At 41.5% G+C, this 19,103-nt stretch overlaps 2 protein-coding genes across 5 annotated transcripts in view; both read right to left on the bottom strand.

Moving 5' to 3' along the window:
• Window positions 1-4,033, bottom strand: part of PLPP5 (phospholipid phosphatase 5) — a 7,960-nt gene extending 3,927 nt beyond the window's left edge. The window contains exon 1 of the mRNA XM_019545903.1: window positions 4,010-4,033. Coding sequence (XP_019401448.1) covers window positions 4,010-4,033 — 24 coding nt within the window. The remainder of the gene's footprint in view (window positions 1-4,009) is intronic.
• Window positions 1,002-19,103, bottom strand: part of NSD3 (nuclear receptor binding SET domain protein 3) — a 54,584-nt gene continuing 36,482 nt past the window's right edge. For 2 of the 4 annotated variants that reach the window (XM_019546093.1, XM_019546094.1), the window contains 9 exons: window positions 18,807-18,963; window positions 17,119-17,321; window positions 16,564-16,676; window positions 15,387-15,656; window positions 11,192-11,308; window positions 10,373-10,514; window positions 9,210-9,316; window positions 8,181-8,385; window positions 1,002-6,687 (listed from right to left, as the gene is read on the bottom strand). In XM_019546093.1, coding sequence (XP_019401638.1) covers window positions 6,446-6,687; window positions 8,181-8,385; window positions 9,210-9,316; window positions 10,373-10,514; window positions 11,192-11,308; window positions 15,387-15,656; window positions 16,564-16,676; window positions 17,119-17,321; window positions 18,807-18,963 — 1,556 coding nt within the window. In that variant the 3' untranslated portion in view covers window positions 1,002-6,445. Of the gene's footprint in view, window positions 6,688-8,180; window positions 8,386-9,209; window positions 9,317-10,372; window positions 10,515-11,191; window positions 11,309-13,495; window positions 13,993-15,386; window positions 15,657-16,563; window positions 16,677-17,118; window positions 17,322-18,806; window positions 18,964-19,103 lie in introns of those variants that run through there. The other 2 variants (XM_019546095.1, XM_019546097.1) reach the window with 2 other exon arrangements.

Genomic DNA, 19,103 nt, shown 5'->3' with positions numbered 1-19,103 from the left:
CCCCGCCGCAGCCGCGGCGCCGAGCCCGATCCGCCGCCCCCTGCCGGCACCGCCGCGCACTGCGGGCCCCTCGGCCGCCCAACGCCGCGTTCACATCACACCTCGTCCGAAACGGAAGCTGATATTTGCTCGGCCCGAACCAACCTTACTGCGCCGTACGGGCACGCGCCTACGCGTGCATGCCGGAACGGCGCAGTAAATACTCGGCTCGCCGGAGCGGGTGGGGTGCCCCTCAGCAGCCGATCGCCGGGCCAGCGACGAAACCGGAAGGGCGCTGCCAAGGGGTGCACGGCCTATGCACCCTCTCCACATCGCCATTTTGAGCAGTCATTTGATACCTGCCCTGTTCATGAACGCCGCGTGCCCCCGCAGGCTGGGGGGGGCGCCACTACCACTGGCTGCTGCTGATGGATATCAGGCAGCACCCACAACTGCTGACAGCCCACAGGCACTTTTTGCAGGGAGCACACCACCAAGCCCCATTAGAAACTGCACCATAATACACATGTAGACACCTTGCTGCATAGTAACACTGCGGGCCTGTGGATTGACTTGAGACTAACTTTAGTACCTGGTCAGTCCACACACAGCATCAATGAGGTTTAACAGCTGCTTCTGCAGATGCCCATTTGCTGGGCAGTAAATTTAAGACAGCATAAATGCACGTGTAGGCATGTCCAGTAAGGAGTGGAATTAGACTGAGACCTAGCTTTACTTTTCAACCCCCCCCACAAGGTAGTGAAGTGAACAAGCAACAGCTCTTAGGTAGTTCCTAGGGACGTTTAAGGTTACAAGAGGCATTGTAACCAGGGGCTAGGTTCAAGGGATTTATTTTCTATTTCCACATTGCTTGCATAATTGAATGCTTTTAAACTATTATCAATTTGTCGATACCCATGTCCATTCATTGGGTAGCTGGTCATGGGTTTCTGCAGCACCTACCTAGCTTCGAGTCCAGGCTGCCCACCGACTGCAAAGCACGACAAACCTCACGCTTGTCGTTGGAACATTCAGAACAATTTATTGAAGTCAACCTCAAGCAAAATTTTATATCAGTGGAATGTCATTAAAAACCTTTCCAAATTAATCCTCACGGAAGCAAAAACACATCTGAATTCCAAAGTATTTGTAAAATAAAAAAAGGCAACATCTCAGTAAATATAATGTACAAAAATTATATGGTCCTACCATCACACACATTCAGTAAGAAGCTAAAATATTACAGGCAAGTCTAAATACACTATAACTAGTTGACAATAAGCTATCTATATACAGGTTAACCAAGCTTTACAGGTTTCACACTATGCAAGAGAACATAGGCCAAACAACAAAACCCCCCAAAATGTTGTATATCTCCAAGTCTATGCGGCAACATCAAGTCATAATACAGTAATGCCCTAGTGGAACATCCCCAGGGAAAATTAACACTACTCTGTTAGTGTCAAGAGCTTCTAGTCAAGTTCCAGAAACTCTTTAAGATATTGACTTTAGTGAATATTGATGTTTTACTATTAAAGACTCAAGTGATTTAGTTAAAATAACATTTCACAGAATCTACAAAGTTTGTTACAGATAAACAAAGTCTACAGAAATAACGACTCTACAAAGGTCATTGTTACAGATAAAGATTACATGGAAATGAAAAAACGGAATCTGTAGGTATCTGTGTTTGTTGTGCAATATCACTTGTGTGGAAACAAATGGGTTTAATTTCTCATAGCAACCTCAAATATGCACATACCCTTATACAAAAAAGACAAATCTTATTACTAGCCAGTTATAATAGTTATTTATCATCTTGGTTTTCAGTGGCAACATGATCAGTTCTCTTAAAAATGAAAAAATATGACACTAGAATTAAGACACGGATCAATATTATGAACATGGAGTAAATATTTCATCCAGTCTGTAAATCAAAAAAGTGAATGAGAACTCCTTAAAATGGTCCAGTGCTAGGCTATTTAGCAGATGTTTGGGAGAGGACAACACATAGCCTTCTTGTCTTTCCAAGCTGGAAGGAGACATCTTCGCAAATGGAAGCTCTCTCACTCATTCGCACAAATGCAATCAGTACCACATGAGAAACAGTAATGAATGGCTTTGGCAAATTCATATATAATTTTCCCTTTTTGTCTTCACATGAATTATGCAAAAGTCTCCTAAATGAAACCCAGATACATAATTTTAGTTTATGAATCTCTGCCGGGCCTCTGACCCCAAGAGCAGAGAGATACCCACTCAAGAATATAGGAAACAGCATTTTTTTTTTATAAGAACATCTTGTATACATCCAAAGTTCCCAAGTGTATCATAAGTGCAAACTCTTTGCTACAGAAAAATAATTGGGGTGGGGTGGGGAAAATGGATGTAATATTGAAAATAAAGGACATCAATAAGTCAAAATGTTGCTGTGTCTCAAGCAATACACTTTTCTGTAAGAGCACACATAAGTCTGAGACATCTGCTTTGAAAATCTCTCCCATTTGCCCTAGGTTCACTGTACACTGGGAGTGGAAAGTAATTTTAACTCAAGTTAAGAAAGGTAAAGAGACTTTCAATGTAGCATACAAAAATGTTATCTATGTATAAATAAAAAAAAGCTGTAAAATAAGGAACTGCAGAGCTTCAAGTACATTAAACCCTGAATTCAATGAGGCAGAGGTTTCAATGTTAAAGTGACTACTTCGTACCAGCCCCAGACATCCCTACCTCCCTTCCCGCCCCACCTCCCTCACCCCACCCAGATATTTTTGTTAGGTTTCTTTATATACAGATTTTATTTATGTTCACTATCAATTATGTCTAGTAAGTTTGCCTTTCCAATTCCACCTGAAAACAAAAAGGTAACTTGTTTTTAGTGGAAAGGCCACACAAAACATTATAACCCCATCATTCCAAGTTAACGGATTCTCTAAGACTGGTGGTAAAATGCAGAGAAGGTAACTTGCCCAGAAAACAGCTCTTACAGTTAGCTCTCCTGAGCTGCACGCGCCTTCCATTCCTGCATCCTGCTATTAAGACAAGTCAGTATTACAGACTATCCAGAAGACAGCAGTAACCAGTTCTTACACCATCTGGCTCCAAATTTGTGGCGACTCAGCCTTACGGCTTTTGACCACGGTCTGCAGAGCCTCTGCTCTGGGTTAAAGGTGCATGCCCTGTAGGGAGAGCTCCAGTAAATGCACAATCTTGGATTTGACGAGCCACTAGGGTATTGCATTCCTGTGCAAACAGCACAATGATAAGATCCGGAGTCCGATGTTTACTAAAACCGTGACCCCATCTTAAAAGTTTAAGACAAATACAAAAAATCCAAAGGATGGAAAAAATGCGAATGGCGCTTCTTTCAAAATGAAGAGCTGCCCGAAAGTTATGTACAGTTGAGCAAAGTACTTTATTTGGCAGTCAGGAAGTAAAACCACTGACAGGTCTTTCCTCTGTGAAGCCCGTCCTAGGATTGTGCACAGAAATCCCAGACCCAAGAACTGTTTCTTGTTCTTTCTGCAGCTTCAGCAGCTCAAATCCCAGAGACTGGTAAATCAAAACATTAACATTTGTGCTAACTTTCTGATTTACTTTTAAAAAGTATATGTTTTATTTATCTGCTTTAAAAAGACACGGCTAAAGTGTATCTCAATATTTTCTGTGCATTTTGCATATAAAAACACCTACCCAGAACAATGAGAACCCCAGTTGTTATCACCAAGTTACTTCAACCAGATGTTCTCTTAGCTTCATTAAATGGTTAGAAGTTTCCCAACACCTTTGAAAAATTTGCCCTCTCCCCAATGGCTTGAAATCCAATGTCGCCCTGTCTTCTCATTCAGGTTTGAGCCCAGCCATTAGCTGCTTGTAAGCTAAAATTTTCCTCGCAGAAAGGAAAACTACAGGAAGGACCTGCAAGAAGTCTGGAACAAACTGACTGAGAGATAAAGCAACAAGGCAGAGGAGCAACAATGGACTCCACAACCCCTGCAGCATTAAACCATTTGCTAAACTTTCAGAGGACCTTCATGAACTCAATATCCAACATGCTGGTATGTCACAAAGTTGACATTTCACAAGGCAATCAATGTTTTGGAACTGCATTCAGCTGGCTGCCACTCTCAAGTGGTATTTTGGCACTGTCTTTGCCATTTCACCCAAAACCACCACAAGACAGCATTGCTATACTATGGAAGAAAGCGCATTAGAACATTTTGCTATACAGTATTTGCAAAATTCAGTGCACCATGGCTTACCATGCAAAGAATCATCGAAACGTTACCAAGCCGAACAGTTTACTATATCAAGTAAACAGATCAGGCCTTGGAGACGCCATCGAAAGGTAAGAGCTATGTTTTGAATTTCAGAAAAGGTGAAATCCCTCCTTTAGAGCTGAGGAGACATTTTAATGTTTCTTAAATACACATTTTTTCAAAATACCAAAATATAGCACTGCTTACAAGCTAAATTAGTGTTTTAGACATTCACTTTAGTATTGACCAAAATGCGATGAAGTGCTGTACGCTTTCCGTGAGCCCTCAGTACCGTAAACTGACCTGAACAATCAAGAAAGATTGGTAGGATTACTCAACCAGAAAACCCAGAATGAGTTTATTGAAAAGGGATCTGGAAATTGTTCCAAGAAAATTAACTGCCAAGTCAGTTAAATAGCATTTCAGGTGCTTAAAAAACAAAACTGTAGTGTATTCTAATAATTGCACCAAAAAAATTAATTAAAAGCTACAAATGGGGGGGGGGTTGTCTTTTGTTTTGGGGGGGGGGTTGTTCGTTGGTTTTTTTTTTTTTTCTGCTAAGATAAGGAGAGTTGAGAACAAGAAGGAAACCAGTTGAAGGCAAGAATCCCATATCTATTTTTTCAAAGCCATTATTATCTATTCCCTAGAACTGAGATGTCACAATGTACCTGCAGTTCTCTGTAAGTGGTCTTCCAGAGAGAAGTTGAATGTTCTTCAGAATTAATGAAAAGGCATAATTCAGCCAGGTGCCAGTAATACTTTAATTAACTCCTTCCATTTGGGGATATTCTGCAACACCCAGTGGCTGAAAGTAAGTGTAAACTTAGCTAGAAATATTCGCATAACATAGCAGTTACCTGCAAATTAAAGAATTAGTCAACCACACTATCTAAACTGGGAGATACGCAGTGCTTTTTAAGACTCAGTGCCTTAACATGCACTAATTATATACCCTGTACATTTAGGAAGCACTTCTGAGAATCACTTTTTCACCAATGGATTTAAAGAAAAAATTAATGAGATTTATTCCCCCCTCCCCCAGTCATCCTCCTGCTCACAATCATCTAGCCATTCTCTTCTCCAAAAACAAGCATACACATGGATCTAATCCCAAATCTCTTAAGCGCTCAAGAACTCCCTCTAGGCAATGGGAGTTTGGGCACAAAACAGTAAAGGATCCAACTCCAAGGGAATCACCACGGAACCAATGCAGATGAGACAGCCCATGCATCTCCGGGGCCCAAATCCACACCCAAAAAGGCCAGTGACAGCTCCTGGTGACTTCACAAAATCAGATGAGGCCCTCAGCTGTGATGAGCATAGCACAGCAATCACATCACCAGACTTCCCGAGAACACTGTCCAAACTGATTGAGGTGGAGAAGCAGCCATTGCACAATTGTATTTTGCCTCCATTTCCTTTGTCTGTGGATATCACCCAATCAACTAATAAGGGGACTATTCTTTCTCCACTTTTCTATTAAAAAAAAATCTAGTGACAACGGAGAGCAGTTCCAAGAGGCAAGAGGATCATACTTCTAATTTCCATCACAGCATTATTCTGAATAACAAGTTAAACATGATGATATGCAACCTACCTTCTCAAAATGCCTTTTAAAGTAAACACTACTGAAATGAAAGCATCTCATTGTCCACTGGTCTGAAATCCACATCTTTCTGGCATGATTTTTAAGTTGTGTGTGGAATGTGGAGGGTTTATTTTCTCGTTTTAGAAACTAGACATAAAAAGTTACACCAGCTTGGGTTTGCTACTCAATTCTTTTTTTCTTTGTTTTTTGTTTTTTAAAAAGACAGGCTGGCTTACCAGGACCAGAACCCTCAACATCCTTTAAAATTAAATAAATAAATATCCTGCTATGTTTTGCTTTCTACACTCCAAGAACATTTTCCTAACATAATATTCTTTTTACCATCCAAAGTTTAGCTTTTTTGTTCCTCTCACCCTTTCCCCACCCAAGAAGGCCAAGACATTTGTTTTCCAACAGTAAGAGCTGCTATAGCACATTCAAGGGTAAAGTAAAGGACAAACAATAAAAACTGGACACCACTGACTGCTTCTGTCTGCCAAGATGAGATGGTCCCTTCCCCAGTGCCAAGGCAGCTCCACTGAGGAGGACTGAATGTGTCAGAGCAGTCTCTTCAAGTTCATCACTTGTTTGCCACTTTTTTTTTCCCTAAACCAACTTATTCCTTTGCTTCTTCCCTGGGGCTCTGGGGTTCCAATTTGCATTTGATCCTGCTCCAGTACTCAGGGGCCACAGGAGATGTGGGGTCATGTGCAGAGCAGCAGAGGCGGCCATCCAAGGCAGAGGCCATGAGGGCTCCCTTCTCGTGATCCTTACAGAAGGAGTGAGGGCAAAACTCACAGAAGGAAATGGCAGGATTGCCACAGATGTCACACTGATGCCAAGGACATTCCCACTTTCCTGAAGGTGGCAGGTGGAAGGGAGAAGAAAAAAGAAAGAAAAAGAGAGTCAGTGCTTATCTGGAATACACAATGGAAACAGGCGTCAATCCCCACCCCATGTAACAATTATCCAGCTCTAAGCATAAAGCCTCTTTCCAAAAGCCAGTTCTTTGTGGCCTTGCTGCATGTTTGTCACTCTCACAGATCAAACTTGTTCCACCTTTTCTGAGCCTCGCAGAGCTTCAAGTAGAGCACTGCTGTATGCAATAGGAAGAACCAGCTCCCCTTAGCATTAAACCACCAGGCTTTGCAAAAGGACTTTTCTGCACACGTTTGATAGGTGCCACTCTTTTTTTATGAATCTGGGCACAGCAACTGTTTGGATGGACTGACCAACCTCTGTATTACATGTTGATCTTTAAGCCTTAAAGAACCGCACTGTGCTATACTGGGAAAGGCAGAGTGGCTTAGTTTGAGTAATAACTAAGCAAGCAGCTCCGAGAAGAGCACACGGAGAAAAATGCAGTATTTAAATCACAAGCATAACAAAAGATATGCCAATATGCATGAGCACAACCGCATGCCCAACTCTGTGAAGTTATTTTGAGACAGCCTACTTTAGCAACAGCTTTTCTCCCTTCAGCTCAAATCTGTCTTTATTCCCCTTTACTAGATGCCTGCTGAGAAACAAAAAGCATCATTTTCATAGGGACATACTGCACTGCATCTGCAGTGGGCCCAGACAGGACCTCAAATCCCTTGCTTGCATGTGATCAACACCATGAGGCCAACTGAAAAACACAAAGCAACTTCCTAAAAAAATTCTTCACCAGTGCTTTCTTGATGATCAAATGCAGAAAATTGTGTTCACAGCCAGGAAGTAATTTTGAGGAAAGCTTTCAATACTTCCAGTTTTCACTCTACTGAAATGGCATCTCTCAGACACAGGAATTTCCAATCGTTCTGAACAAAGGCTCTAAAAGTGTGTGTCCGTTTGTTTGTTTCAACAAGGGGAAGACTTTTTTCCCCCAGTACAATTTGTTTAAAAATAGTAAACAATTTTTCTCTGTGTAATCCGAGTCCCGGCTGCAGACAGGTGCTTCTTAATTTAAGGAATCAAGCAAAAGTAACAAAATGCCAAGAAAGAGAATGATGACAGGACAAGACAGAAAATGTAGACACAGCTACTGATTTAGAGCACCATGTGATTCTAAGTGTCATAATGTGACATGCTCCTGGGGACCATGGCCATGACCAGGCTGGCTGCTCAGCTCAATCAATTAAAAGGAGCAAATTTGAGCCAAATAAGAGGAAAAGGAGCAACTTTATTACAGGCCCAGTCACCCACTTTCAGTTCTCTGTCACTTTTTAGAAACACTGCTGCCCAACACATTTCAACAGCAGGTAATACAAAATCCAACAGGCCACATTTAGAGTGGACCATTATCACAGGGTGGATTGTGCTCTTGCAGCAAGCCACAGATCAATAGATGGCTATGAGAAAACTCTTACCAAATGGTGGTTGAGTCAGGTTAAGGCATAGGAGGTGGTATGCTTTGGGACAGTCCTTTTTGTCGCACATGACCAGTTCTCCTCCATCTCCACACTGGAAGCAGTTGTCTTCGTGCATCTGCTTCTGCTCAGTTTTTATTTTCCGTTTCTTCTGCTTCAGCTTGGCGTTCTTCACCTTCTCTTCATTTGCTGTTGCAAATGCCGTCTGGCAAATCAGAAGGAAAGGTCACAGCATTTGTGATTTCAGTTGGTCAACCTGAGAAAGTGACTTGCCCAAAAGTAAGCCTGGGAGTGTCATTTCACTGACTGATACTCACTTAAATCTAGCCTAAGATCTTCAGGCACCCTAACCCCAACAAGCCCTGTATCCATCTCCCACCCATACCTGACACGGGAAGAATATTGCCAGATTAGTAGTAGTAGTAGTAGCAGTTCAGTAGTGTTAATGAGCTTTACTTTGGTGCTGGCCAGAGACTGAAGGAGGACAGGATACTATTGTACTACAGTCATATAGATAAAGACAAACTCCCTTCCCCCGAGAAGGCTACTGCACAATAGTTACATGTGCAGTGACTTGTTTCCTCTCTGCTCCCTGAGAGGATTTTTTTTTTTAACTAAAGTAAAGTAGACTGGCTGAGATCAGATCAAGATACAACAGCACGGGATGACTCCAGATCACCAAGCCTATTCACATTTTCCCTGTGCATTCCATTATGACTTTCCCATCCAGAAATAAGACAGGTGACAAGCAAAAAAGGGCTTGTAAGAGAGGATCAAGCACGTGAAGCACAATGAGACTATTACACCCCACATCCCAGTAGTATGCTGGTTGACTGCTCCCACCCATTCTCAAGTGGGCTATATTTGGATCTATAAAGACTTTGGAGAGTATTGGGAATGATATATTAAAAACAATGGAAGTTACCACATTATGCGGTAACAAAGATCCCTCTTTGCGCTCTCTCTCTCACACACAGGACTTTTCACTACAAGCTTGTACACGTTGACTTCCACTCTGGTACAACTAACCTTTGGGCGTACTCCGAGGAAGCCACTGCAGTTTTCTGCTCCACAGTGGCATTCGGTCCGCCCATTGCCCAGGCAGTCCAAATTATAATTAAATGTTAACTCCATACCTGCAACGGGAAAAAGAACAATCCGCACATGACATTGAGAAGATATGCTCAAAGAAACAATTTTCATTATCAGTTTTTCCTGCCTAGCCTGTATCATATTGACACCATAGTATTTGAAAAGGGCAGAACTGAAAGATCATGCACAGTATCTCATCTACTTCAATGCTACTAAGAAAGGAAACACTCGTGCAGAAACGGCCAGAGAAGTTGGAAGAACTGAAGCAGATGGAGGGATCCAGCACCCTATCCTAAGATGACCATTCAATGTTGCCCTTGGTTCAGCTGTCTCTCCCTTTTAAAACAAAGGATTCTGCAGTTGTAGAACTAAGTTTTTTTCAGTCCAATACTGGATTTTACACCAAGAAAATATCCCCCTCTCTATTCTAGGGAGCATACACTCCCACTGAAGTCACAGATTTTTACTTTCCTCTTACGGCGTGCACCAAAAATTCTCATTCGCCGATGCACGCACTGTTCTTTTTAGCACATTTGAAAGGGACAGTTTCTCTTCTCTCCTTTGGTCATGCAAGTGTCAGTACAGCTTTGGACAATACCTCATTACCTCTGACTTCTGCACAAGTCATACATAAATAATGCCTATTTTATTATTTTTAAATCTCACCTGAAGTTGCAGAGTGGTTAAAGACATTTGGAACCCAGAAGCTGTTCCACACCCGATAAATGTTAGGGAACGAAACTGAAACTGGGGTCTTTACCATAGGCAAGAAGTCCCTATGGTCACAGCAAAAAGGTGACATTAAATTTCCTGGGTTTTCAAGCTGCAGGTAAGGCTCTGGTCACGTTCGCTTTGTGTGTAATACACTTTCATCTTTAACACTCTGCAACATATCTTTAGATTCACTGCTAACTAGGTTACCCATACTGAAGGTGGTAGAGCTTCTTGATTAAGATTTATTTTCATCCCAGGGCATAACAGTCACATTCAAAATGCCAACATGACTAAGTAACTTCAAGAACAACTGAAACAACAACAAAAAACCCTTGGGCAAGCTACCACCAAGGAAGGGGACAAGCAAAATGGAGACAGCTTTTTACCTGCAGGAATATCACAAAGAGCAAAGAGTCCAACTCTAATATCCCCGTTCACTGTCCACTTCTGTGTTTCACAGTTTGGATTACAACTGTGGTTCATAAAGCGAGAATAATTCCCCTTTGGGCCAGCATCTATTATCCGGTCCTTTATTAGAGAGAGGGAAAATCATATTTAGAATTCAGACCAAAGCAAGAGCCTGCATTAGACAAGTCAAGCATCTAACCCTAAGATCTCAGATAATATATTTATGTAGGTACTTGCTAAATTAATTGCAAGTGATAAGCTTTTCCTGGAAGGCAACCTTCAGCAAAAAGCTTAAACAGGTTAAATATGCATGCTTGGGAAAACAAAAAGCTGAAGGGATTGGTAATGGGATGTGCGGCCCAGTTCAACCCCCACCTCCCTGCCCCTCTGTCAATAGAGACCTAAAAGAGCCATCTTCTAAGCTACTGTCTGGGGCTGATAGGGAACAGCTACATCCTGACATCACTATGTGTGTTTCATTAGAAGGCTGCCCAAATTCCACCACAACTCAGAGTCTTGTTAAACAGCCTCATTCATGAAAATTCAAGTTTCCCACTCCTGTCGAGGCATCCCTACTGGATCACAAATAAGAAGGGTCCCCGAATCATCCGCTCTGACTAAGGGACTTCATTTTCTGGATCCTTTTATATGCATTATACTAAATGAGTTGCACTGTAGCTACAATTTAACTTTTTTGCATTAACATGAACCAACGGTCCAGCCACTACTCCAGGTCTCAAAGCCCGATCTCGCAAGCAGCAACACACCATTATGCTATGCAGAGTTATGGTCTTTACCTTTGTAACAGTTAACATATAAAAATTGGTTACGCTGTTCTCATGGGCACGTTTGATTCGCAATCTGCATTCTTCTTCATCAATTAATTCGCCAACATACTCATTTACAAATTCACCCTGAAACAAAAACCCAAAGAAACCCAGGCTTATTGTTTGCCAAGTACAAGTAAAATGAAGACGCATAGTACATGAGACAGGAAGCCCTTGTAGATCAGGCTTAGCCCCCTGGCCCATGCAAGGTGGCTTTCTACTATAAATACAGAGAACAAATGAACACAAAGTACTCTGTAAGGGTCACCAGTATAGAAAAACTACATATGCATTCAAGTTTATAGTCAATTGGAGATCCTGACGTACAAAAGGGAAGGGTTACATCTAGAGCTGGGATTAAAAGTACAATTGAGAAAACATTATCCCAAGCGTGCGCTGTATTAATTAGCTTTGGCTTTTAGATGGGGACAGCTATGTCCAAACCCCTGTATGAGACAATCTAGAGAAACTGAGCACATCTTTATAACAACATATTCAAACATTCAGGAGAGAAAAAACACAAAACACCAAGACACCATATATGAAGTATACAATATTCAAGCAAAATGTCAAGTGTATGTGCAGGTGGCACTTAAACTATACAAGCTGTGACTTGGCCCAAAGAAAGAGACAAGCAAAAAGCAGATGTACAACTGCTTCTCCATTCACTGGTTTTAGTTACACCAACTCAATCACAGATATAATTTCAAGAAGCATGCTTTCTTCGTTCAAAAACACCTTCAGGGCTAATACACTGATACCCAGAGAACTTCAGCATTAGACAACAGCAACCTACTCTATTACCAAACATTTTTACTACATAGTATTTGAACAGTTATTTTATTAGGACTTTGAACAGCCAATAGTGAATGTGACTAGCGTGTGATAACAAGGTTTGTGTGGCACAGATTATACAAAACTGGATTAAATAATTAAACCACTAAAAACCTATTAAAAGCGAGCCTTCAAGCTGACAACGTGTTCCTGGCTTTTATCCAATGCAATACAAAATGGCCAGGACAGAACACCTTGATACAAGGGAACAAATACTCAGTGCACCGAGGGTCAATGCTGCTAATGTTCAGATGCAAATATTAACCCCTTGCTAGGCTCAGAGCCAGGAGTTCAAGGAGCATCTGAGCCATTTCAAGACAAAGGGGCTTGCGTGTTTTTCTTTTTAAAAGAACAACATGTTACAAGCCTGGTCCTGTGAACACTGCACTGTGACAAAAGCCTACAAAAACTAAGTTCTGGTAGCCAGCCAGTTTCAGAGAGAAATGTTCGGCCCTCCTTGACCAGAAAGAAATATGGCTATCACAAATTGGAACTTTAAGAGAGGAAGCAAGAGAGCAACGAAAGAAAAAAATCACAAAACCTATGCTACAAAAGGGGATAAGGTTATCAGGGCACAGTTCTCAAAACACCTACAATACTGGAGTCAAAGACGTGGCCCGCAGGCTGGATGCAGGAGGGGGGCAATCCAGCACACAGTACCAGCCACATACCACTCATGGGCCAAATGGAATTTGATAACCCAGACCTAGAGTGAGTCATGAGAAGCCTAAGTTTCATTTTTCAAGACTGATTTAGGCTTTTCAAAGTCTACAGCTCATTTCAAACCAATGAACTTCAACTCCTAGGTCACGAAGGTACTTTTGAAAATCTAACAAGAGATCTCTCGACTTTCCTTACCAAATGACTTCTGTTTCAGTCTATGTGCTTTGGAATACTTCATCGAATTAAGTCCCCTCCCCTCAGAAGCTTTATAATGGAGCCATTGGATTTTGAGGAGCACATGGAAGGATGCAAAGATGCTTTCAAATTTAGCACAGTAAGGCAATTCTTAGGACATCTATTACATACATGCTATGAATATGAAGTTTTACCATATATACGTTATAAGAGCACACTAGAGTGTGTTAAAATCTTGTTAACAATTTTTTTCCATCAATTTACTAGGCATCTCCTCTAATTATGGTCAGGAAGTCATTTAAATGCCTAATCGGCAGAAATGTCATTAGTGCAGCCAAAGTCTGTGATTATAACCGAAGCAATATTTGTCAACATCAAAACCTAGTTTAAGTTGTCTGCTCATACACCTCCAATGTCACCATAGGCAAGTGTATCATCATTTAGTTCCTACACCCTTTTTTCCTATACCAAGGCGCTGTCAACAGTAAAACTATGCTACTAGACAAAGCCAGGAAGGAGATGATCTAAAAATCACTCTGACAAATGCAAAAAACTCACAGTTAAAATTGTTTTGCCCAAACCCATCTGCCTGGGTATTGAAGACTAGTGGATAATCCTATGCATCCTACTTAAGCAGCACAACTGCAGGAAGGAGTCCATTCAGAATGTCTTAGCTTTCATCTGCAAGCTCCAGTTGTATTTGAGCCAAGTCCACCATCACACAGTACATCCATTGCTTCCTGCCACAATCCAAAACATTCCCAGCTTGGAGAGCAGCCAGCTTCCTCTTATAGTGGAAATCCTTACATAAAAAATTAGTCCATGAAAGTCATGAGATGTGCCTTCATAGCAAGAAGTTCCAGGATTGTTTCTTTAGTAGGATGGGAGCAAGTAAAGAGAAAACATGGAGCCAATCAAGAGCAAAACAGTGCTCCCAAGCAAACTCTGGGGATCCAGGTCAAAGGATAAAAACAACAACTGGTCCTGCAGTCTTAAATGCCCATTTCATCTGTAGCCAGAGCCAGATCTTCTATGCTTCAGGTGTGCTCAGCCGTCTCCTTGTTCAGAAACAACGAAGCCTGCATGAGTAAGAGCAAAACATACATCTGTCCATCAGATCCACTCCTCTGCCTGGCAAGTTAAAGCAGCTGTGAAATCCAGGCCCATCATCCTCACACTTGCCTCGAAGTACAGCAAGACTGCAATCCAGTTAGAAGAAGATTCCCACACTTTGAAAAATGGACTCGGATAGGCAAGTGCAAGCTCTGGTTTTTCCATATCAACTGTCACACATTCCACCTGGGTTAATCCCAGACTGGCACTCTCAGGAATACAGTGTGCAGTGACACAGTGTAAAGGAAAACCAAAATGATCCATTTTCAGGACTGTTAGGACAGTCCAGAAAGATGCTCCCATTCCCCTGCATCACCTTGCCCTCAACCCATTGCCATTTCTTTAAGGGTTCCAACCACTTTCATATTCCTGTCAAAGTCCACAGCAATCCTTTAGTTAATCAGTCATTCTTGCTTTTACTAACAACATTGGAATGAACAGAAATCTCTGCATCTTCTTTATACTTCTCTGCCTTCTTGAACTTTAAGAACTTAAGTGTGTTGTCCAGGGTTTCCTGATCACCTCAAGCCCTTTATTAAAGCTCCAATTTCTTCTGAAATAATTCCAGTCTGAAGAGTTGAGTGTCAAAGAGGGTGAAGCACAGCATCCTTCCCAGATGTTTCTAAGAGCAACACAGTACCCCCTCCCGTTCCCATGTCAGATAACTGGCTACTGGGAACTGCAGAAAGCATTTTCTTGGGAAGTGGCTTAAAATGAAAAGCAAAGGCACATGCTGAAAGCTACTTAAAAACAGCCTCTTGCAATGAGGCTTGCTATCTCAGGCAGCCCTACCTCCAGTCCTTTGTGCTATTTTGTATCATGTCATTATTTCTATTTACCGTATTAGTAACAGGGGTAATGAAAACAAACCAACCAACCAACCCAAACAAAATAAAACATGCATGTTTCATCTCCATCCCACTAAGATTTTTTCATTTTCAGTCAAGAGGATGTTAGGAGGGGCTCAAACGACTTCTAATTATTTTTGGAGAGCATCTCCCCTCTTCTCTATGCCCAGAAATCACTGAAAAAACTCAGGTACATCATTTTCTCCTAGAAGTGTTATTGACAGTCCTCATCTCAAGCCCATGCAAAGGAATTTATGAACAACTGATGCTGACCCCTTCAAAGAGATAATGTCGTAACAATAGAAAGACATTTCCTCCAAGATGCCTTACATTCCATGAGGTCAGATTTGTTACTACAGAGGAAGATTCACCTTGTAAATCTAAAGATGCACTCGTCTGTAGGAAAATGCAGTACATGCTCTCTTAAGGTACAAGCCATAAAAGATTAACGGCATGCTCCTCGCACGTTATCTTACATCAACAGTTAACTCAGCATGTGTCCCAAATTCTACCTTTTTAATGTTCCTTTTTGTCCTGAGACCCCAGCCACGGCGATCTGTTTTGATGATTTCAGCTTCTGGATAGAGTCTTTTGGTGAAGCACTGGTTCTGACATCGCTCTCCTGCCGGGCAAACTTGGGGATGGCACTCGTACTGCAGCATCCTGTTCAGACATTCTGACTCTAGACCACAGGGGTTTTCATCAGATGGCTTGCAGTTACAGCGAGGGATTTCTGACAAATCAGCAACTTGAATCTGAACCTTCCCTATTACTTTGTTTGACTGTGGGAAATAACAAAGAAAAGACACAAGGAATAAACTTGGATTTAAGGCAGAGTGTACAGAGTTTAGGATGAGAACCACTTGATTTAAGGCCCACCACAGCCAAGGTATTTCAAGAGGGAGGGAAGGCAAAACAAATATCATACACTTAGTGACTCACAAGCTGAGTCTTATTTTTTCCTAACCCTGTCAAAAGAAAGCAAATGTGGCAATAATACTTCCCTGCAATGTGAAAACAGACAAAATGCAAGGACCCTCAGACCACATCTGGTATTATTCCACCAACTTAAATCAAGGATCTATGCTGTTCAGAAAAGGCCAGCGACAAGGTGCACAGTGAAGAAAAGAAGACAGAACTGACGATTTTGAACCGAGAGCAGAGGTTTGCGTTGCACAGTTATTGACACTATAACTCTTACAAGGCACAGAAAAATGCATCTAAGGATGTATATTAGAATATTAGAAATTTAATTTAATAACAAATTAAAGTGCACAGCTTGGGGTATTGTGCACCCAAAACCACCAGCAAAAATATTTTTCAGTGGTTGGGAAGTCTAAGTTTTCACACTGATATTTTGTCATTTCCAGTGCTGTTCAATGCTAATGTATTTTCCTAACAGGAAATGAGACCCAAGATTCATTTAAAGATAAGTGAGATCTGCTTGCAATTGTCAAAACACTTATCTTAAACAGGAATAACCTTTAACTCTACAACCGATTTACTGATGCTTCCAGGCCTCTCATTGCAAAGGCACATCCTTTGTATGGTGCTCAATGAGGCAGAGCACTAGAGAGCCCTGAGAACAGCAACATAATTATTTAAACTATCTTCTAAGCTAGAGTCAGTACAAGTCGCTTCCCCACATGCAGCTACGTAGCTTTTTCATACAAGAGAGAGGCAACTCACTTTAATATGCTTGTAGGGTGGGGGTTTTCTTGAATTCCTTTCATTCTCTAGTGCTTCTTTGCTTTCTCTTTGTGCTTTCAGCTCCTGGAAGCGTTTTGCAGCTTCTTCAAGTGCTGTGCTGCGGAGCCCCAAATAGGAAAGAATTAGTGTTGGCTGCTGCTGCTCAGAGGCATTTAAAAAAAAAAAAAAAAAAAAAGAGAGAGAGAAAACTAGTACTTAGAAATCTACAACAGAAACAAGCTAACAATAGCGTTGCACTAAAACACAAATCAATTTTACACCGACTACTTTTCCGCAGGTATTTAAACATCGTGCAGGGGCCATCGAAGCTCAGGCTTCACATCAGCACTTCTTTCCAATTTAACTTGGCAAGAACTGTGGTAGTTAGATGCTAAAAGCATTCATCAGCTCTGTACAGGGGATCTATACAGAGTTTGCAGTTTAACATGGACACAGAACACTAGGCACATAATTCCCATGCAAGTTAAGTGGTGATGGAGACACAAACACGTGGAACTTTTGTCATAAACCACTATAAACTTTGTTTAATTTTACCTTTCTTGAAGGTCTTGTTAATACTAGTTTGCCCCTCAGCAAAGCTTTTATCTCCTTCAACATAAGGGAAAACTCTGCCCTGGTGTACCCAATAGTAGTCATGTGAACCAAAGAAAAATACTGGGAAGTCCCCGATATCATGTTTGAGGCCCTGTATGTTGAGAGGCACAGACCTGGGATTGCAGATCTCAGCTGGCCACCACCTGAAAGTGAGGAAAAGGAGAAAACTCAAACTCTGTGAAACAAAAGCAAAGTTTTGGTTTCTAGGGCTCAGGAACTTTATTTCCTTCCTAAAAACCATTCCACTCATCAATTAATAAATATCCCTTCAACTTGACTCCCTTCATCTTCAGCGATCTAATGCAGTGGTCTAGAATTCAGGCTAGGAACATTCAAGATTCGATGTACTGCAGCAACACTTCTGCTTGTATGAGGGCTGTGGGACTGGACACAACTGGAGACTAGCTTGCTGCAGGACTGCCATCAATACCAAACAGTATTTATTTATTTATTTTTTTACCAGCAACAAGAACAACATTAATTTCAAGGTTGATTAAAAAGAAAAAACAAACAGCTGCAAGCAAACCAAAAAAAAATTGTGTGTGCCAGACCTGAAGTAACATTCAAGTAATTAGGGCACGCTGATGCATGAAAATAGTACAAGAAGAAAAATGTGGGTTAGTTTTTGGGGTTTTTTTTTGCAACTATCAACGTTTTTTAATGTTGTTTCCCCAAGCGGGCCCTTTGCAATGCAGGGAACTCCAAGAGCAGCACCATGCTAATGCACAACCACTAGAAAGGAAACTACCCAGCAACATTTGGCTGGGCTTCTTTTAAGCTATGTAATGCTATGAAAAGCAAAAGCAACGGGAAGGCTTGACAATCTGCTCAGATTCCAGAAGCAGTGAAGGGGGCTTATAAATTCAAAGTTAGGACTACCACTCTAAGCAAGTGTAGCAAGGGACAGATCATGTTCCAGCAAATGCACACAAACCCAGCCATAAGCATTTTCAGTGATTGTGCTATATTTGTGAAAGTTGGAGAATAAGTCAACAACTCTGTTGTTCCCTCACACTCAGTAATGCCAGTCCTCACAAAATCCTCCGAGGACAAGCTGAAATTGTTGCTGCAAAGGCCACTTGTGATAGAGCTCTGGGCACGCATTTTATGTTCAGATCTGGACGAGGGAGGCGAATGTCACTTATGCACCAAAAATGCATTTGATATGGAAATCTTAAGCACCTTCCTGCTTCCCCTGCTCTCACCGTCTCCGACCTGCCAAACCTATCGTTCATCATATTTATTCTGAGACAGTGGGGGTACTCACACGAGAATCAAGCACCATATGCATTCCCCATTGAGGAACATTAATCATGACCCCTAAAAATCATACAACCTAGGACGTTGTTTCGATTAAGTAACACCTGCTTCTCCCCACCCCCCATCACATATCCCTAAAGTATCGAATGCATCATGCTCATGTCTTCCTTTTGCTAAAAAAAGCACAAGCAAAACTTAAATAGAAAAAGCCATACATCTAACAGCATGTCAGATATTCTACATCAGAATCGTCCTTACTAATAATGAGATGTTCCAACTGGTTTACTTGCAGGCCTCCAGGACAGTCACATCATCACCACAGAAACAAAAAACCTGAAATAGTTTCTGGAGGGAGGTAGCCAACTTGCCTGTAATTTCCAAGCTTGACCCAAACAATCTGCTTGTAATGTAGCTTCTTGCCAGCTTTACAATCATTGCAATTCCAGCATCCTTCTGGCATTTCTAGGTTGAGACATTCAGGATGAAAGGAGGCTGGACAGGACTCACAGCACAAGAGTTTTCCACCTTAAACAAACATACTTGTTTAGTTTGCAGAAAAAAAAGCTTATTCTTATTGGGGGTGGGAGGGGAAGAGGGGAAAAAAAAAATATCAGTGTTACTCGATTAAAATGCATTAAAATTTGCAGTGGCCTCACACCAAACAA

The sequence above is a fragment of the Crocodylus porosus genome, unplaced genomic scaffold, assembly GCF_001723895.1.
Source record: "Crocodylus porosus isolate Cpor-Errol unplaced genomic scaffold, CroPor_comp1, whole genome shotgun sequence".
Lineage (NCBI taxonomy): Eukaryota > Metazoa > Chordata > Crocodylia > Crocodylidae > Crocodylus > Crocodylus porosus.
Note: the sequence above shows the minus strand (reverse complement) of the source record. Positions and strands in the feature narration are given on the sequence as shown.